Source organism: Sprattus sprattus (assembly GCF_963457725.1).
Source record: "Sprattus sprattus genome assembly, chromosome: 6".
NCBI classification, from domain to species: Eukaryota; Metazoa; Chordata; class Actinopteri; order Clupeiformes; family Clupeidae; genus Sprattus; species Sprattus sprattus.
In genome coordinates, this window is record NC_137925.1 from 26,983,768 (window position 1) to 27,005,635 (window position 21,868).

The 21,868-nt window shown below is 43.9% G+C and overlaps 1 protein-coding gene across 1 annotated transcript in view; it reads left to right on the plus strand.

The window, feature by feature from the left end:
• Positions 1–21,868, plus strand: part of pcdh11 (protocadherin 11) — a gene marked incomplete at both ends in the record, with an annotated part of 120,828 nt that overhangs the window by 34,460 nt on the left and 64,500 nt on the right. The window contains one exon of the mRNA XM_080841176.1: positions 13,577–13,636. Within this exon, the coding sequence (XP_080697302.1) occupies positions 13,577–13,636 (60 nt within the window). The remainder of the gene's footprint in view (positions 1–13,576; positions 13,637–21,868) is intronic.

Below are 21,868 nucleotides of genomic sequence, written 5' to 3' on the forward strand. Positions count from 1 at the left end.
TGGCTGGTAATGCAGTCTCTTTCAAGTCACAGAGAGTATCATAAAAAATCAAATGTGACTATCTGTCAGTCAGGCTCTGGGGAACGGCATCCAGATTCGTGACCATAAAGGCTTGGTGTGTGAATATACAGCATGTTACTCGGTGGAGAAAAACAAGGCTTCTGTTTTGCTTCTCGTCTTTGTGTCACCTTTTGCCTCACGACTGCAGGCAAAACAAGAACGAAGTTCCCTTTTTGCCCAGAGAGAGTGAAAAAAAAGACTGCAACACTAGATGTTTTGTGCATCTTTATCTCTGTCTTCTGGTTGGCAAAAAAAAAAAACCCTGTCTGGCTTTGAACCGGCTTCTCTGCTACTCCCTCTCATACTCACACACATGCACAAACTCACACATCACAGCAGGCCACAGCTGAATCACAGCAAAGCCTGGGCCTTCACATACCGCCACTCACCATGTGTTCAGTGTGCAGGAATGCATTAAACCCCAGACCCTGTTTACACGACTTAGATCAGTGCAGAGGTTTTAAAGTAACACTATGCAACAATTTGACACTTTTTGAGGTAGTGTTTTATAGGCAGCTAGTTTCGGTACCATCCTCAAATTAATTTTGATAGCATTGGTCATGTGAAAGACAGATAAACACCGTTGTCTTCCCAACTAGCCATCCAGGATATGCCCTATGTAGTTCTGTGTAACGGGCTGGTATACCCTGAAATAATCGAAGAAAAGCTTCAACCCGCATGACATTGCCAGCTAAACTGCCAAAAGACACCAGTTAGTGAGTTGGCAAGCTTCTATCAGTGTCAGCTGGGTTGATGGTGGTGTTTGCAAGGTTTTTTGCATGCCTTTTAGGTAGTTGGCTTATTAGTTTTGGAACAGAATTCCGTATTGCTGCTTTAAGAGCATAAAGCAGTTCTGCATGTGTTGCTTATGTAGACTGCAGACTGCATGCCACTGATCTACCCCTGCTTGTAGCTTCCCCAACATCCTCACCTCGTTTCATCCTTTTGCAGTTTAAAGTTGAAACTCTGGATACAATACTATCTTGGGCAGTCAAGGTAACCTTTTCACCAGGGTAGCCCTTGGAATCTATTAATGAACGGCTAAATATTTGTCTATGTTTTACATGGGACAGTGCGCTTGGCACGTTGCATATTATCTTGCATCATCATCATACCTGGCCTCTTTAAACGTCAAGACTGATGCTTCCTATGGGCCAGTTTGTAAATAGTTTGTGTTGACGGGAGCCGCCTGAATGAAAACCCTCTCTGAGAAATAAGCTCAAGTACCAGTGAGGCAGAGCAGCGCTCATAATAATATGCAATTATTTACAATTAGAGCGCTGACAGGTGTTCGAGCATCCCAGAAAAGATGTAATGAGGACAAGTAAAACAATGCTTAAGGAGGAATCTATTTACATACGCTTGAATATTTACTCTGCATTGCTTATATCCCTGTAGCAGGGTGTCATCCTGGAGCAAATTAATCTCTCACAGGAGAAACAAAGTCAGGTGATCCCTGCATGCCTCCCACCGACGCTGGGAACATCAAAACCCACTCATGCGGGTATCGGCGGCGTCAGCTTCATGCTGCAAAATAGCAGGATATTGTTTATAATGTGTCGTGAATGATGAGGCATCAGGCAGTCCACCTCACATTCTGCTAATGCCGACAGTGTTGCAAGTGTAGTCATGTAATGTTTGTTTGAGTTTGCATACTGTACAGTGAAAGCCCTGGGAATTGTAAAGTTGAGTTGAAAATTAGAATTAATTCAGTATTTATTGTTTACTCATTTGCACAGACTCACGAAGAGCAGCAAATTTCTAGGAATGAGATATGGGTTTGGCGCATTTAATTCAATCAAGTTAGTTCCATTAACACAAATGATTGAGAGGAGTTTCTGTAGACCAAGTTTTCTTAGATTGCAGATGTATTGGGAGCAGAGTGTGTGGAGAGGTTGGGGAAAAGTACTGAAATAGCTGCTTTATAGTGTTCACAAGACTCTAAACATCTAGTGGACTTTCTTTAATGAGCATTTACATATGGTAATGTAACACTAAGTTGATTTTGTTTCAAGCGTGCTGACGGAAGCTATATATTGTTGAATCAGACAGATCCCTCACTTAGTTCACGCCACACCGCTGCACGCTAGCAGCTCACTGAGCTCTTTGTATTCCCGGTAAGACGACAACTGCTTGACAGATAGTTTCAAAGACTGTTTCAAAGAGCATTCCAATACCTGAGGGGAAGTACGGTAAGAATGAGGGAAATCACAGGAATAATATACTTATGCAAAAATATTTTTTTCCCCATGCTGAGCATTATAAACTTCCCCGAAACAGAAAGCATACATTTAGTCTACCAGCCTGCATGGTTTTATGCAGTGCTGTATGTTATTGGTGAAATTAATTGTTGCTGGAACAACAGCATTGTTATCTTCAAAAATGTAGGCCAAAATTGTATTGTCTTCTGCTTTCGTAAAAAAAAAGCTGGAAAATACTATGCATACACTCTCAATATGACGTATATTTTTATTAAGATGAGTCATCCTCTGAAATCCTGCTTTTTGACTATGCAACTTAAGGTAATATCATGCTGTCAGTAATATTCATTTCATGATGAAATATCAAAGGAGGAGAACATTTCTGTACTGGCTGTGTCTGTGTGATCCAGTGGTTTTCTGTCCTCTGATATTCTGTTGTTTAAACAAGCAGCCCTCGTTTGCACCTCTGGTCATTCACAATGCCGTTGAACTGTATTAGCCTCATGCTAAGACGTGTGATCTCACGAAGGGCCTCCTGTGTCTAATCGCCTGGGCTGCCACCGAAATGACGATTCAAGGCCTCCACGCCTATCTGCACCACATTTGGAAATGTTTAAATTTCGCCGGAACTAAATCAAGTCACATTATTGATGGAAGCTTTGTCCTCTCACAAATGACTTTATAGCCTCCAACCACTGTCAGTCACAAAAATAGCATCTCCCACCACTAGAAGCTGCATTACATACAAAATGATCAATTAGCAGCCGAAACTGGTGCTTCAGCATGATGTTCGCCATGACACCAAATAAGACACAGGAGGCTTTTGACCAGGCTCACCCCTTTGACAAGCTGAGAATGAACATGTGTTGCTGCCTCGTCAGTCCAGGAGGCAACACTGGCCTGACATATGCGAAGATAGTCACCACATCCTTTAACCCATTTGCTGTTGGCATTTTCAACAACCCTAACATTCTCATTAGGCTAATCTAGTGGGCATGTCATACCAGCGCCATTAAACCTGGACCTGCCGCTGAAACAAGGGTGGGGTGGGGATGGGGTCAACCAATCTCATTCCAACACACTGGCAATCACAGGGTTCGACATGCACGACTTTCTCAAGACTGAAACACAACTTGTAGCTTACTATTTCATTTGTCATTCAATTTTCACTTTTCAGCATTTTCTGCGTGGAGACGTATACCCCATATATGCGAAAATCTCTTGAAACCTAGAGAACTGATGGAATGCATTGAGCACTGCATAATTGGCATTATACATTCTGTTTTAAATCCATATGAGGGATCAGAACTGACACGTTCTCATTAACACGCGGACCCATGTCTCTGCATAGAAACTAAAACTCTGAGCTAGACCGCTCTGATAATTATGCCAGTGAGTATGAGGAAGCAGGGGAGTAAGAGGTGGAGGAGGAGGAGGGGAGGAGGAGGGAGGAGGAGGAGGAGAAGGTTTGGCGCATGGTTACAGGTGGCACTGATTAAGTTTAATCTGCCAGCACACTCCTCTATTTTTTCTTTCTTTCTTTTTTTGGTAAGCTCTCTCTCTCCTACTCCCTCACTCTCTCTCTCTCTACCTTTCTCTCTCTCTCTCCCTCTCTCTCTCTCTCTCCCTCTCTCTCTCTCCTCGGAGCACCATGCCTCTAGGTGCGGGGGCTCAGAGGCAGCCGCCCATAATGAGCTCCTCAGCCACACATTGGATACCCTGGAGTCCTGTCCCTACAGAGCCATAATGAGCACTCCGGAGCACCACTCTATGCCTCTCAGCCAGGGGTGCCAAGCCTGCCTCCCCCCAGACAATGGCGTCCGGGTGGGCATGGCTTGTTCTCGCGGAGGTCTCCCCAGGGGTGGAGGGAGGAAGCGCCTGCCTGTAAGGTGGGAGGGATGGCCCATAGCCTGGGGTTGGCAGCCACTGATAGCTAACGGGGAGAAATTTACCCTGCAACTCGCCAACAAACCTTCTACTGTACACACTGGTTTTAGGGGGGTTGTTAGGGGAGGGTGTGTGTGTGTGTGTGTGTGTGTGTCTGTGCGTCTGTGTGTGTGGGCACGCATACATTTGTGAAAAGAGGTGAGAGAAAGATAGAGAGAGAGGGAAAGGGAGAGGGAGAGGAAGGGGGGCCTGTGGAGAAGTCTGTCCTGCTGTGCGGCTGCCTGGTTTCTGCCCCTGTAAGCAGCCAGGAGGTATGCTTGGATCTCAGAGTCCACCAGGCTGGCCCTGGAAGCACTGCATCAGCACAGAGACAAAACTATTCTCCTCCGAGGAAAGCTTTCTGAACACACGGCAGATAAGCAGTTGTAGAACGAGGCAATGTGCTCTGTGTTTTAGCAATAGTGTGTGTATGAGTGTCTATCTGTCAGTCTGTGGGAGTATGCGTGTGTTTGACTAACGGTGTCTGTGCGTGTGTATTTGTGTGTGGGTGCATGAGTGCGTGTATGTGTGTGTGTTTGTGTGTGTGTGTGTGTGTGTGTGTGTGTGTGTGTGTGTGTGTGTGTGTGTGTGTGTGTGTGTGTGTGTTTGTGTGTGTGTGTGTGTGTGTGTGTGTGGGTGAATACGTGTGTCTCTGCACGAGTGAGTGCACTCCTTTGATTATCTTTTGTATTTAATGGATTTGCATAACAATCAACGAGATTTTATTAGCTGGTGAAATGCAGATAACAATCAGTGCCATGTTGTTGCGAGACTCTTAATTACAGTGTTGAATAATGTCAAGCAAATGAATCAAGCCAAGCACCTCTCACATCAGCTTTCATCAGCGTGGAGAGTTACATAGGCACGGCTCATTAGATGTGCAGTGTGTGGGGATCTTTGTGTAGGATCCAGGGTGGCTTCACTCCACTGCAGTGGAGCTTCCTATTTCTCCAAAAAGACAGACATCAGGAGGACAAACAGGATAACATTATTTAGACATTACTGGAGGGGGTGGGGGTTTGGGGGTGTGTGTGTGGGGGGCGCTGGGGGGGGGGGACATTTCTTATTGCTCTGTTTTTTTAACAACTTCACCTCTCTTTCTCTCTCTCTTTGATGGAAAAAACTCTCCCAGCTAGAAATGTCTTTCCTGAAACTACTCCATCTGGGAATAAGGATTACATTGTTATTATCTTTCGGGAGGATTAAGGATTTGTGTCTTCCACTGAGTGGTGCAACAGAACACAAGTAAATCACAACATGTTGTTATTACTGAGCTTCCATTGTTCCTTTAGCAGTAATCATCTTCACAGAGCCATTGAGTCATCGCTCTAGTTGGTTTTATTCTAACACTTTCAGGTTAGCTGATTATTGAAAAAAGGTCATACTCGTACACTTGCTCCACTCTGAGAGGAATGAGGTCAAATATTTAAGCTGTAGCCACCTTTCACTTGGAATTTGATTGACAGAAATTCCAGGAACATGGAAATATCAATGAAATGGTAAGGAATAAATAAATAAATAGGTCATTGTGTCAGTTTTATCTTGTCTTGATCAATATGTAAAAAAAAAAAAAAGAACAAAAACATAGCTGACATTTATTAAATTACTTTTCTGCTGCATAAACACGCAGGGATCCTTTAAAAGCTTAACCTTTGTCTTAATCAGGTCAAGTCTGACATTTCTGCCAAAGTCCATCACTTCTCAAATTCACAGCTTTAGCATGAAGCAGTATAATTGCCACTTTCCTAATAAATCAAGGCTGTACTTGAATCCCCCAGGCCAGCAATGACCTTTGGTGCTTTGGCAACTTTGTGCGACTCATTGCGCTTCATGCTGTTATCCACAATCCTCCATGTTCGGTCCTTGTCTGTGACTCTCAGATCAAAAAGTTCAAATTGCAGCGGCGAGAGGAATAACACCAGGTGACCACCTCTTAGTTTTTCCACTGGCTCAACTCTGGGCGTCGTTCGGGAGGGTGGACATACTTTGAAGGAGAGTGTAATTGGCAGAGGGGAACTGTAGGATTACAGGAGCGTGAAAGAGAAATTGTCTCGATCGTTGCAGAGGATGCAGCTGTAGAAGGAGATGACTTTGTGACATTGTTTTTTTTTTCAAAGCAGCTTAGTGCTGGATCCAAAAGGTGTAGAAATCTATTAATGGTGGCAGCCACCTCTATCAGTATACTGTTCTTTTTGCTCTAATTGCTCAATCACATTTTTTTTTTCTGTTCAATTTATTCCATGGAAGTGACAATTACATGAAAATATGCCTGGATTCTAGAAATAAGATTCCAGCTCCATCACTGCATATTTTTGGTTGCTTGTCAGAGCACCAGCTGATTTGGGGGACAGATGATGATTTGCATGTACAATTGCCAATTCCGACTTAAAATTAGCCTCTCTTTTGATTCCCTAATTGAAACTTTCACATTTTCTTTGTTCCGCTCCAGCCGGCTATCTGCTGAACTGTCCAGAGACTCTCCAGAGAGAGGGCTTTACTGGAGAACCAGAGGACAGGCTCACACAGTATAAATACCAGGCATTTACATCGAGCAGAGGCAGAGGAAACGTGATCAAAGCATTTCCTATCAAGGCAAATTTGGAAAGAATTCACAGCCTTTTTATCTCCCTGTGCCTGCACCAATAGATGCTCTGTTTCTTGTGTTTACATGCTTGTCATTTTACATTTTTCCCACCAAACCTTGAGCACTCCCACAGACTATGACATTCACAACTTTTCCACCACAATATGGTGCTTATAAATCACTTAGGCTCTTCTGATTCAAAAACAATGGCGGAGTGTCGGATGTGTACAGAAGCACACTGAGCTACTGCAAAGCTGTTAGAGAATAATACTTAGCCATCCCATATAATTTGGCATTAATGGAATGGGTCAAGTCATAATAATGAAATAGTCGGGGGGCTCCGAGTGCCACATTGTCCCAAGCTCAAATACGTGTCAGCAGGAGGGGGCCAAAAGCATTGGACCATTTTTTCGTTTGACCCCCACAGACCTTAATCGATTAGTGCAGCCCAATTATAGTGCACATTCTCAATAGGGGAAACAAAGAACAATTCATTCTCGCTTTCCATTCAGTGATAATTGTATCCCTTTTAACACATATTCTAGTGGGCGAGCTCTCGACTGTGTCAAAAAAGGGAAAAGTTCTGTAAAGCCGGTTCCTCTGTTCCACCTCCTCTGAGACCTTGGATCAGGAGGCTGTAGGGCTTTTGTCCCCGCATCAAGAGCATGGAACACTTGGCCTCGTCCCTGGCTGCTGCCAGGATCAGAGCCCTCTACTGTCATCATCTCCAAGCTGGCAGTAGAAAAGACTGAGCTCCGAATGACAAATTGGCTGGCAACACAAGTGACAACATGCCAAGAGACTCTCTCAATATATTTGCCGACTCGAACTGTAAAATATCACACTGAAAAGTGCACTCCAAACTCCCGCCTCAAGCCGAGGAGCACGCACTGCCCTGTGTCCTCTGAAAATGCGTTTATCCTGACAAGTGGGGCATTAGTCTTGTGATGTTAGAGTTAGACACCCCACCCAGATATGCAGGAACAGTGAACAACGGTGAATAGAGAAAACTAGTAGAGTATTGTGTGTTGTGCCACCAGTTCTGTTCCGTCGCTACGGCGACAACTAAATATTTGTGACAGATGCTTCCTGTGAACACAACGTTATGCATGAAGCCTTTTAAGCATACTACTGTATAATTTCACACTTTATTCTGTATACCCTTACATATAGGACACGTATATATGTCCTTATCTTTGTCAGCTACCTTTGTAGTCTATTATAAAATATCTGTACACAAAGCTTGAGCTGGTCTGGTGTGGGTGGAAGCTAGGTCTGCTATCCCAGCACTGGATCTGTTATAGGACTATAATTACATTGTCTCCATTTGTGTTGGGGTGTGCTGGACTCAGTTACTGGAGGAAGGTCATAAGAGCTGGAGGAGAAATCTCCTGGGAGGTAAACAGAGGACAAATATATATGAGCCCATACAATACATTAACTATATTTTGTCAGATGAGTATAATATCAGGGCTAGAACTGTGAGCCTCTGTGCTCAGGCACTCCTAGTTATTTCAGAACTTGCTCTACGATACAGTTGGATAGATTAGCAAATAATAGGTACAAGCAACTGACTTGGTATGGGATCTTATTTAAAGATTAGAGAAAAAGGCTTATGGGGAGCTGAGCTTCACAAGAATATTGCTGGGTGTTAACTCACCTAGATCCCACCTACAATACATATGTGCTTCACTGAGCTTAAGTGGCACCCACAAACCACTCGTCCTGCTGTTGAAGCTGAGGTAGCTGTACTCTCTATCTCAGATTCTGCTTCTCTTTGTCAGTACGCCAAACTGAGTACGGCTAAAGTGCCTCTCAGTCGTGGATAGAGTTAAAATTCTGGAAGGTTAACCCAGTCTTGTGCATCTCAGCTCTGTACACTACCCAAAGCACTTTTTCCATCGCATGCAACATTCCACTAGCATATCTGCTCTCCATTTGGTTATGACTGACAAGACCTATTTAAGGATGTGGCAGGTGGGTGCTTTTACTGCCTTGTAGGTTTTTTGCTATTAAAATGATATCCAGCCTGTCTTTGATGGCTTGCGCCTCAAACCACGCCTTATAATAATTTCAGGTAGACCACTCAAAATGGAAGCATTTGTTACTTGAAGCCATATCAAAATAATTGTTTTGATTTGGCAGGGGTATATTTGGCACTGAAATTAATTGGAAATGATCCCGGGAACAATTACTTTTTTGTCTTATAAAAGAGATGCAGGCCAAAATACGCTACCATCCTCTGGCTTACAATCACAATGTATTTTTATTTCTCTATCATCCCTGTGCAAAGCCAGTTCACAGTTTAGTTTAGTTTTTTCTTCTTCTCAGGGAGGATATGATAAATGTACAGTATAGTGCTTTGATTGCGTGTGTGTGTGTGTGTGTGTGTGTGTGTGTGTGTGTGTGTGTGTGTGTGTGTGTGTGTGTGTGTGTGTGTGTGTGTGTGTGTGTGTGTGTGTGTGTGTGAGTGTGTGTGTGTGTGTGTGTGTGTGTGTGTGTGTGTGTGTGTGTGTGTGTGTGTGTGTGTGTGTGTGTGTGTGTGTGTGTGTGTGATTGCGTGGCCAAAGCACCAACTCAATAATAATTCATGGGCATAGAGGCTCTTGCCTAAGGCTCTGAAATTGCTAATGATCAGCTGTGGTGAGGCTGTCTGCTAGTCGTGCCTGGGGACTCAGATGCAAATCCACTTTTGTGTGTGAGGAAAGCACAATTGTGTGTGTGTAAAGCACTATTGTGTGTGTGGAAAGCTGCCTTTACGCTAGAAACAAATCTGAGCAGCGTGGGGTACAAAAAATATCAACATCAACCAATGAATAATCGTCAACTTCTCCAGCCAGATAACAAGGAAGCTCAGGCGACACACAACACACACACACACACACACACACACACACACACACACACACACACACACACACACACACACACACACAAACACATAGCCTGAAGATACTCATGCATACACAGACAGCACATGCATTGCAAGTATTGCTCGATCAAAGCACAACTACATGCAATGTTTCCAGGAATCCAAGGTGTGTGACTGTTTTGTGGGAAATCTGTCTCGAAATGTTTCTGTGAATGTTATGTTCTTTATCTCGCCTACCTCGTGGCCCCCCCCTCCCCCCCCCCCCCCCCCACCCCAACTGTCATCTTTCCTTGTCATATTATGCAGTGCCACTGGCAATAAGATCCAGGAGAGTTTTTCTTCTTCTTCTTCTTCAATGCTGAAAGATCAAAAACACTGGAGTCACATGATCAAAAGCATTTGATAATCCTTGAAATACAGACCCCTTTAATCCCATGGAGAGGAATACTGATGTGTTGTTTAAAAAAAAAAAAAAACAATGTTGCAAACAGGAATAGAGAAGCCAGCGCAAGTGATGGGAATGCAACTTACTTAATGTCAGGCCATCTTGAGTGGCAGCCAGGAAGTGCAGAGAGAAAAGGGGAAAAGCACGAGGAGAAAAGAGCACAAAGTCTCCTTGTGTATGGGGACACTGCCACGGGGGCCGATTGCCTCCCAGTGCCAACGTGCCAAAAATGCCCAGTGCTTTTCTTCCAAGAAGGTGAATAGTGGCCTTGTGTGATGGCTGAGGGGGAAAGCAGCCTTAAGAGTGGAGAGTCCACCTGGTACAGACTGGAGAAGACCAGTTAATGTGACAGACTCAGAGGATCTCCCCGAGACTTGGATCACAGAGAAAATAGTGTTCATGTCTGCCAGGGCTCTGTGTGGACTTTTCATTTTCTATTTCATAAACAGGCTTAGATGGTAGTTGTGCCACAAAAACCCTGTTCTTTGTAGTGGATTTCTCATCAAATATAGAATATATGTTCAGATTTTGAGAGGTTTAGTCTTTCATTTACATTCTTCTGATTGTGTAATGAGTGTGTATGTATTACGTCTCTGCTAAATTCCATTTGTTATGATGAAATATTCATGGATTTCATTAAAGCATATCCATAGCAGCAATAAATTAACTTCTGTGGACAGCTTTTTGAAAAGTGTTGAAGTGAATGAAATTACATTTCTAATGCTGTAAATCTTTTTTGTCTGCGATTAGGTGTGTGCACATTTGTGTATGTGTGTGTGAAATGACAGTTGTGTGCACACGTGTGTGTGTGTGTGTGTGTGTGTGTGTGTGTGTGTGTGTGTGTGTGTGCACACATGAGTGTTAGTGTGTGTGCTCACATACCTGCAGGGATGCATCCAAGTGTGTCTCACGGCAAAAGGTCTCACTTTCATGTATGTGCATTAAAGGAGTTGAGAGCCAGCAGTGCCTGGGATCCATGCTGTCTGAGAAATGTATGGCTTCCACAGCGATGCAGGCCCACTTATGTCTCTATGCACTGCCAGTTCCAACATCTTAATTGAGACTGCTCTCTGCAACCCTACCTTCGTTCTCTGAATAGAGGGATTCACACTGTCTAGAAAATGAGCACACCGGGAGGAAAGAGGCTCAGCGTCTTGATGCACTTGTTGGAAACTGTCATTTCAAATAGCAGCCTCTCTGTAACTCCAGCAGGTTGAGTGTTAGGCAGTTTAAGCACTGCTGGCTTGACGATTATAACACTTTACAGTCTATTTTTCTTCTTTCACGAGAAAGTTGTTCGAAGTGACCACAGAAATTCAGTTTTGTGAAGAAAGAATGCACTTTCTCAGTGGAGGGTCAGCACAAATAGTAATTGAAGAAGTTCTGTAACATCTAGACAAAGTTCTTTGAGTAAGAGGTCCTTTCTTCTCCTAAAATAAGCTCTGTAGCCTACTGGCCAGGTAGTGATCTATTCCCACACAGCCATGCAGGCTGTCCCCTGTCATAGCCTCACTGGCTTGGCAAGCAGTTTAGGAGAAGAAGCCATTTTGAGAGGAAGGGTTGAAAAAAGAAACAGTTTCAGAGGTCTTCCAAAGGTTTTCGACAGCTTGCTTCAACCTTCCCCATTCTCTTTGTCTCGCTAAGGGCGGGGGGGGGGGGGTGGGGGGGGGGGGCAAAGAAATAAGTCCAGATGTGGCCCTTCATAGGCACTTTAGACAGATGTGGCCCTTCATATGCACTTTAGACATTAAATCACTAGGTGATCACACACCAGAGCAGGTCTGCCGAGGGCAGGAAAAAATTAGCATAGTCTGCTCTGTGCATCAGCATATCGCGTCAGCCCCTATCAGACAGAGGTTACTCCGTAAAACATACAGGTCAGCAGTCACTGATAACAGTGAAAGTGTGTACACATGAAAGAGGAATCAAAGTCGTCTGGTGTCACTTTCAGTGTGCCGGGATTAGGACACCACAACAAAGGCAACAGAGTTGAACCATATGCTATCTGTAGGATTCAACAGCCAGCTCACAAAACCGTTGTTGAGAAAGGATTGTCCGTATGGTGGCAATCAGTAAAACAGGCTGTTCTGCAAGTCCGATAATTTAATAACTGCTCCCTCCTAAAACACTGAGCTCATGCTATTAAAGCGGAGTTCAAAGGGACCTTAAATTGCTAACATTTCTCAATGGAAGTGGTGATATTGCCAAGACTAACAGCATGCAGAAAGCTAAGCGGATGTTTTCATTTATAGAAACAAAGGGCAGACCTGGAGTCAGTGCAAACACGGCTGACACTGGCTCACTTAAATAAACATGTCCTGTTTGGTGCCCTTGTAACCAGGCAAATGTGTGCTTTATTAGACCCCAAGCTTGCCTACCTGTGTCAAGCACATTCAGGTTACAGCACCAACGCTGTTTAGGACAAGCTCATTAAATCGGGCTGGGAAAAAGACAAAAAGGGAGGTGTCGCCAAAGACAGGTACGACAGCTGAGAAGTGATAATTGGTCAGCCTGGACTGCTCTTAATGTAAAATGTATTAATTTATTTTCCCTCGCCTTGGCTTTGGTGGAAACGGTGGGGACAAAGCCCTTCAGTGTGTGGTGTGACGGGCTGGGGAAGGCTCCTGCCAGAGTCTGTTTATCTTTTATGAGCTGCTGTGTGGATGGGGCAGCGTGTGAAGCTGTGCCTCTGCCTCTGCCTCTGCCTCTGCCTCTGCCTCTCGGTTTATGTAGGCTCTTTTAAGTGGCGATGAAATATAGATGTTGAAGTCTGGACAATGTTTCATCTCTCTTGGTGATACCATAAGGAAGCCATTAATGGTGTCAGGGAGCATTAGGCATACCACAGGAAGATAATTGGATATGAGTGGGTGACTGGCGGCACCTGCTTGGAATCAATGTGTCCTCCCCGGAGGTGGGCTGAAGTGAAGTTTGTGAGGTCCGTCGTCCCCACTGTGAGCTCGCCTCCCCGGTGCTGTTTTTCATATATGTCTCAGGTCACCTCAAGATAGTTCTTTTTATCCCAGGCTGCCATTGTCAGTGGGCCTTGCATCCTGCATAATCGCAAACAGCAGGACCATCTGTTGTTGGCTTGTTGACTTACCTAAGCACAACCTTTTCAGTGATGTTCGCCATGTATTTACCGGTGATGTGCTGTATTTACAAAATGGTAATCGCTCAGCTCAAATCTGTTTTTGGGATTGCACATATGTTATGTTAAAGTGCTGTGATTCCCCGTTGAATAATGCATGGCAATGACTAAGTCCCCGTCCCAGTGTCCCCAAGGGTCAGGGTTTAACGCAGACTCAAGATTTATGGCCATGACCTTTCTTTGTGGAGTTCTAAACTTTTCAACTTCTCGGACGGCACAGGCTAAAGGTCACAGTCCAGACACTTCGGCAAAAAAATTGCTGTCAACACGTTTCAAAAGACTGACATCAATGTTTACCATCAATTCTAATAAAAGTCTTTTTGACTTCCTTTTGCAGAATCAAAGTTCAACTCCAGACAAGACATTCATTGCTCTGCCCCAGGCCTGCCCTCATAAAGTAAGTCCTTGCTGTATAATTTTTTCCCTCAAATACCTTTTATTGTGGCTTCTCTTTTCTATTCATTATAAATGTTTAGGTCCAACAAAATATTCAGGGATAAACAATAGCCTGGAGGATATTTCTGCCACACTCATTTCAGAGTTTCAAGTCGTCCTCTAATTCTCTTGAGTAGTTGCGGTGTTATCTGCGATTTTAGTTCATTTTGGTGTGCAAATGAGGAACCATGAGTGCGACTCACCTCAGACAGAAGTGCAATGCTGTCTCGGGAGATTTTACAGCATTGTAGCTTCTCAACAATCCTGCCACTAATTCCCTTCCGCTGGCCTGCTCTTGTGAATGTGATAATGTGCTATATAGAGAATTTCCAGTCGACTAACCCAAAAGTGTCAAAATGCTCGTGTCCTTTCCTGGATGACTAACCAGGTCAAGAGTAAAAAACACAACACAGTCTTAGTAAAAAAAAAAAAAAGAGGGGAGCTCGCCGAAGTGCCATGTCTGACAGCCTGTCAGCAAGTGGTCAACCAGGCAGTATCTTAAGTGCAGTGCTTTCTTTTGCGTGGTCGGTTGGCCAAACTGTCCCGGACCTGCCAAGAGAAAACCGCGCTGCTGGCTCTAGCTCGGCATATTATCTGCTATGACATGAGCCCTCGTGGTGAAATAATAAAATAAGGCAATCAGCTTTGTCCTGAGTCGGCTGACATGAAATGAGGCTCTAATTGCCGGCCTGTCCTTCACTCGCACCAGCAGACAGCGGATGCGGTGTAGATCACCTCTAATGATAGAGTCCCACTTGTGCTGATGTGAACTGAGTCACCTGAACAGTCACCTAGTTGGCACATAATGTCCTTGAAATACAGAAAGCGTTGCAATTCCCCCCCAACCCCCCCCCCCCCCTCCCTCCCACCCCAAGCTCAACATATTGTCTGGGTCTTTTTTAAGCAACCTATCTGGACTGACGTCATGGAGAGTTGCCACGTATTGGTGGCATTGTGTCAACGTTTCCCTTCACCCAGCAGAACATAATCTCTTTCGTGTGGAGGCCCATTAGCATCTGTGTTCGGTACAAATCAATATGCGAAGGAAAGCAATGAAGCGGCAGACTAATTTAGAGTGTCGCTCAGCGTCCAAAAATGAAAGTATAATAGGTAAATGGGCAGATGTGATTTATATAATCAGGATGTCTTATGATGTGGCACTAAGAACATTCCTATTTTCTTTTGTCTGTATTGTGCGCATTCTGAATGAGAGGACGCTAATGAACAGCGAGCTTATAAAAGATCTGTGATTATGTAAAGGGAGAAGAAGAGGGGAGGCTCAAAATGAGGCAGAATGAGTATAAAAAGAGAACAGAATGTGGGCATGTACATGAGCAGTGAGAAAGAGAGAGCGAGCGAGAGAGAGAGAGAGAGAGAGAGAGAGAGAGAGAGAAAGAAAGAGAGAGAGAGAAAAAGAGAGAGCGAGCGAGCGAGAGAGAGAGAGAGAGAGAGAGAAAGAGAGAGAGAGAGAAAAAGAGAGAGAGAGAGAGCGAGAGAGAGGGAGGGAAAGAGGGTGAGAGATAGAGGGAGAGAGGGAGGGAGATGAGCAAAGCAGAGGGGGGGGGGGGGAGAACACTAAGTATACATAATTGCTGCTTGACACATTGGCCAAATTCTGCTGTGCCAGGATCTGAGTGAAGATGATTAACTGCTGTCCGAGTGGGTGTGCCTTGGTCACCCAGGGCCTCTGGTTTCCATAGTGATGCTACTCTAAAGGCCATACATTACATTGTGAGCATCCCCAGGGCCTGAGCATTGTTAAACTCCAAAATAATATCTCACATTATGCGCATTGTCCTTCCTCTCTCCGGTTATTCATCCCCTGCACCATTATTCACTGTAGATGGCAAGCTGGAAATAGAGAGGCTCCAAATCTGTGCCTCACCAGTCAAACCGGAAAGATGGCACACCTCAGCATTTAAGTGTGATAAACTAGACCCCTGCTTGAGACCGGTTATCACTTTGCCCACATTAGAAAAGCCATCTTTTCATGTGTCTTGCCTTGTGATGACTACAGGGGATTTTTTCTTTTTTTGAATAAGCAAGTTGTTGCTATGGAACAATGTAAATCTCATGGCTGCTGTGAAAGCCATGCAAAGTAAACACATAGAGTCCTAACACCATGTTGGTACCACAGGGCTCTCAAACAGATGGCAGATGGAGGAGGATTTTCAACCCTCCCTCGGTGTGTGTGAGAGGCATGCTGAACCCTGGCACCGCTAGCCATAGGAGAATGTTGTGACCAACACACACACCCAACCCCTCCCCCACCCCCCACCCACACCTCCCCCGTAGCCTCATGGGAGGGAAAGAGTGTTGCGGCTATTCCATGATGTCACATCCTGTTTTCTCTTCAACACTCTCTCTTGTACAATGTGAAGTGCATTACCATGCAGTTTTATTATAAGGGCATACAAACAGCGTTTCTTTTTTCTCCTTTCCCCTTCCCTGATTTCATACTCCGGGAGACCCGCTGGTGAATAAGCACATCTTAATAATGATTCATACGGGATAATACATTGAGATCCCTGCGGCGCACAAACAAGAGACTAGTCATGCAGCAATTAAGCTTCATTCCATGTGCAACGCAAGGCAGCAGGCTCACGGGTGAGGGGTCTCCTCGTGTGCACCGCTTCAGTGGGAGTAGGCGTGATCCTGGAAGACAAGCAGCACTCACGCCGCCAGAGGATGCATTGGCCGACATCTTCAGACAACCACGTGTGAGGCGGGGGCGGCTGGGGCGGGGGTGGGGGAGAGTACGGCAAAAAGAAAGCAAAAAATAAATAAATTACACAATGTGCAAAGGTCACTTGTGACCTCTGGGTCCAGTCCTAGGCTTTGGCTGTCAGCACAGAGCACAGCGTGTCCATGTCAAACAGGGCAAGGTATGCCACGAAGCCACTCTGTTCTCCAGCAATGAACGAGCCCGGTGTACAAAACACACTCACTGGCGCGTTGTATCCGCCTCTTCCCCATACAGGTTCCAGAGACTTATCTGCCAGCTTCACTTCTACACTTATAAAACATCCAGTAACAAACAAACAAAGCTTTCAAAATGGCAGATCTAAGGATTGCTATGTGTAGATAATGATACTGGCGTTACCCAGAATGGGGTGTTGTGTACAGAAAGACATCACACTGCTTTTGCAATGAAACTCCTCAAATAATATCCCTAATGGAATGGAAGCCGCCTGCTCAATGGTGGGTCATTGTTCTACTAACTGCGTAAGTTAATATGGTAACTGCGTTAGTTAATATGAAATAATAAAATAATAACTCGCACTGTGTCTTTGTTTCAAGGATGTCTTCTTTTGATATGCCCTTCCCCCATTAATTATAAATTGTATATTAATGCGCAGTCAGAGCTTTTTCTCTAATTGGCAGACAGAAGCTGTTTTTTTGCACACACATTAAATGCTCAGCCCGGGTGCAGTGCACTGTGTTTATAGACTGGCCCCTCGCGAGGTCTCCCTGTTGAGTTGACCCAGCTAATGAAAAGATGAAAAGTGTAACCTCGAGAATTACAGCTGTAAACCTGCTTGGATTGGGTGATTTATTGCATTAAAATTAGATTAATTTGTCTCATTTTTCATACATATTTCAATGCGATTCCGTGCGACTTCACTGACGGCAAGCAAAGCACCACCAAATTTTTTTCCATCCCCTTTTTCGGTGGCAAACTGCCCAGCTTTCCCCTCTCTAGTCATGGCACACATCCTCCTATCCTTGGTTAAACCATTCAGGGACTTAAGCGTCTCACATCCAATCAATTAGGCCCAAATCAGCACAGCCCTCTTTGATATGGAATCATTTGTCAAATGGTCACAGATGGCTGAGTGCGGATACTCCTGTGTCAGAGGTTGTTGACTCCATTCCACCTGGAAATCTATTTGTTTGGATGTGCTCTCCCAGTGTCCTCCCCCCATTAACAGGGTGTCATTGTGCACAGTGGATTTCCCCCAGCTCGGGCTAGTAAGCTTTCCCATGCATTACCCCCTTGACTGAGCAACTTAACCTCTTAATTTTTTGAGAGCCAGTTCCCGGGAAAGCTTGATATCCCTCAGTCTGCCGGCCATCAGGACGGAGATTATTTGCACTCGGCCCTTTGGTGCTGATTGCATTTATTGCCATGTGATACTGCCGCACATCTTTGCCGAAGCTTTAAAAGCGTCACTGAAAATTTCATTACCGGCCCATCACTTCCTAATTTGTATACATCCACGTGTAGTTTAGGAAATCTCACACGCAGACAACACATTTTCAGCTCATTTTTTCCATTGAACTTTAATCCCAAAGGTTCACTAAAGGTGTCATGGCAAAGGAAACTTCTCAACTATATTACACACCTTCCAAGTGCAAAGAGCAGGTAGTGAGGCGCCATGGAACTATGGAGAGTGAAAAAAATTCCAAGGGAGACTTGGCTCTATGTAAGAACTTTGTTCCCTTTCAGATTCCCACTAAAATCATGGATTCTTTTTGACCACAAGAAAAATGGGATATTTCTTTTAATTATGCCATTCATGAGCGTGATGCTATTCAGCCATTTTTTACTATGCACTTACATTCCGACATGCTCCTTCATCCGCTCATTATGAATCAATGCAATGCAGTGAGTTGATATCAGTGGCACTTTCCCCCTGCTTCCCCTGCTCTGGAGTCCTTGATGTACCTCTCCCTCCTCCTCCGACACCCCCTAAAGATGAGTTACTACTAGCAGAACAGAACAAAGATGAGCTAAATGAAAAGAGCGACATGCAGAGGAAAACAAACTCTGGGTTTCAATTTCACTCCAAATGTGATTGAAACAGAGTAACAGGCAGCGGGGCCCTCAAAGCGTTACACCTGTTTCATCTTCTTTCTGATATAAAACGAAATAATGCTAATGATGAATGAGAAAATAATAATGATGATGTTTAGTGTTCTTATTACATGCCACGGTTCGTGTCTGGGAGCATTGGTGAAGAGGAGATGGTGACTCTGTGACTGATTCTGCAGTTCCATCATAACCTCATTACTTTCATCTTGCATAACAATGTCTTATTTTATTCCCTTTCTGTGTTCAGGGCTTTTTATGCCTTGTGCTATATTGTAATTAATCAGCCATTGTCTCATGCAAATTTAACAGCTTTTCCTCTAGACTGTGTGCTTCACTTCTAAAACTCTGAAGAAAAAAGAAAACACACAGACAGACACACACACGCACACACACAGGCGCACACACACAACCAGTACAAACTCTTTTGCTATGAGGTGTTCCTCTGTATTGCTGTGTAACGCTGATCTGTCCGTAAGGAGCTCTGGCTTGTTTAATGTGGTCTGAGATGCTAATGACTATGTGTGTGTGTGTGTGTGTGTGTGTGTGTGTGTGTGAGTGCCTGTGTGTGTGTGTGTGTGTGTAGGTGCCTGTGTGTGTGCCTGTGTGTGCGTGCATGTGTGTGCGATTGGCCTTAAACAGGGCGCTCCTCTTTCTCCTCCTCCTCTTGCGTGCAGGGCCATTCTGGTGCTCCCATAAGCTTAAAAGCAAATTAATGCCTCTCACCTTCATGCAACCTTTCTCCCTTCCCTCTTTATGCTATTATTCATGGGAGTTTCTGTGCCAGCACCAGCAATAATGTGTGTACTATTCTTAAATATGTCCCCAAGTCCTCAGAAAAAAAAGTGGATGGAATGGCGTGGAACCTTGTTGTACTCTGGTATTTCTGAATGTTATTATTAAATCTTGATTTTCAGGAGCATAATTTACCATAGATGGATTTTATTGTGAGATGCTGGCATTCCTAAAATCGTTGTCTGACCCATCAATTAGAAATTTCCTCCAGAAAGGGCAGAGGAAATTGCATTAGAGCAATTATCATTAAGATCAGCATGAGCTTTCTGTAGCAAAAAAGAAAAAAGAGGATGGTGTGGTCTTATTCAGCTTTCTCTGAATATTTGATTGTGCTTCCTTCTTTTGGGAGCAGCACAAGTTATTGGAGTCTACAAATCTAATGGGTTCAATAATGTGTGTGCAGGATAGCTCTATCATTTCATTTAAACTGTGGATATGTGAAAATAAAAAAGATGCTTAACTAAAGTGTTTGGACATTTATGAATGTATGATTAAAAGGGACAGAGGACACCACTGAGCACTAAGAACATGGAGCTCAGATAGATACATACTAGTTGTCCTCAGCCAAGTTCTTAAGCGTAGTCACTCTGCACCATGGCAACATATGTTGATAAGAACAATGGTAGCCAGAACACAGTATGAGGCTTGGTTGTAATTGCCTTCCATAGTGTGGTAACAAAGCCACAGACGTCAGTATGTAAACAGAGGGCCTACTTATGTTCCGTTTTTATTTGTATGTGTTTGGTCCACATGTTGTTTCCTGGTTTGTGTTTTTAGAAACACTAATGGACCATGGACCAATTCAAATTAAACATGGCTGGGCTGAAATGCACCCCTCTAGTGGAACGTTTCAGATGCAAGGATTTATTATATTGGAAGGCGTTTGTTCTTCTTACCTGGTTTTTTGAGTTATATAATTGTCTTGGTCTTGTCATACAGCTGGATTAGATCGGCATGTCATTCGATGATAGAATTCGTTTGGCACTTCAGACTTTTACAGGAATAAAATTACACTTTGAAAAGCTGGAACCACCAAACACAGCAACAGCTCATGCTCAGCCAGCAAAACACAAATAGATTCACAACCATTTTAAAGACAGTTAGGACACTTTTGTGTCTCACTAGGGGAAGACATATTGAAAGGAGAGTTGGACGCTATTTTACGTAGTGGGTTGATTGCAGATATCACTGTAGTATCATTCTTATTCACTTTTATCATTTTACAGACCCGGCACACGTGTATGTTTGTACAATCATGCTGCCTTCATTATGTTGTAGTTCTGTCTGCCATGGGTTTCTGTACATTTAGCCCTGATTTTGTCCTTGCTTCTGGTTTTGAAAACAATTGTTCAAATAAAATAGTTTACTAATTAATCATACCTACACAGCTTTGTTAATATTGCAGTGTCCTCAACTAATAGTAGATGGGTGTTAGGTTTTTTACATTTAACTGAGCATCACCACACCCATATTCTGCACAGTTGGTGTAGCTTAGTCGTCACTGATGAAATGCTGCTATACCAAAGTGTGCATTTGTTATGTTGTGTTAAGGGACGGATAATCAGGATGCAACATTTCATTGTGATGACAAATTGGTACATTTCCTAGACAGCCGGAAAATTGTGTGATGATTTTGAGGGGGTCCTTTGAACAGGAAAAGCCCCAGGGCCTTTACTGTTCTTAATCCGGCCCTGTTCAGAGAGCAAATTCTATTCCATGTTAAGAGAAGCATGTTTCCGCACCACGTGTTATTGTGAAGACCAACCTCCAGCTGTCACAGTATTTGGCTTTTTCCACAATCAAACCTATTGCCTTCTTTTTATGGTGGATTGCTTAAGTTTTACTATCATTTTCATTCGGAGATATAAACACATGACCTTGTCTCTATGCCTTTTGTTTTTTACGAGGTCCTCTGATGTTTCGGGCCCCTCTGCAAATGGATGGGCTTGTACCAGTCCTGCATGCAAATAGACGGGCAAATCTGTCCGAGAGGGCTGGGCACCATTTGTAATATTAAAAGGTCTCTGGATGGGTTTCCTTTGCTTGCCAACATCAGTTGTGACTCTTTAAAAAAAAAATGCTTTGGACTAGAAAGAGACGGCTCTCGTGGAGACTTGGACACGTCCATAAACACTTGGAATGCGAGTGGATGTTATTGCGCTAATTAGCCTGTGCCTATTAGGATTTTCCCACTCCTGGTTCTCCATCAACGATTCTTTGTATGTGAATTACAAAAAGCCCACCTTGGGTATGCACAATCTGTTTCTCTCTGTTAGAAATCAGTCAATACAACTGCTATTAAAAGAACAAGAGCCAAGCCATTATGTTTAAGCCCACCAAAAGTGTAAATAAATCCTTGAGTGGATAATATTGGACGCAGTGCGCAGTGCATGGCTATAGGAAATGTAAATTTAAGCGGTTCAACTGGTACCCCTTCGTGTAACAGCATGTTTGAGTGTGTGTATGAATCTGAGACTGCTATAGCTTGGAGGCTGTAATTTGGTGAGTAAAGGTTAAATTGAGGACTTTAGGGTATTCTTCTCAAAATGAAAAATTTCCCTGAGGGTTAGGGTTGCAGTGGTCTGA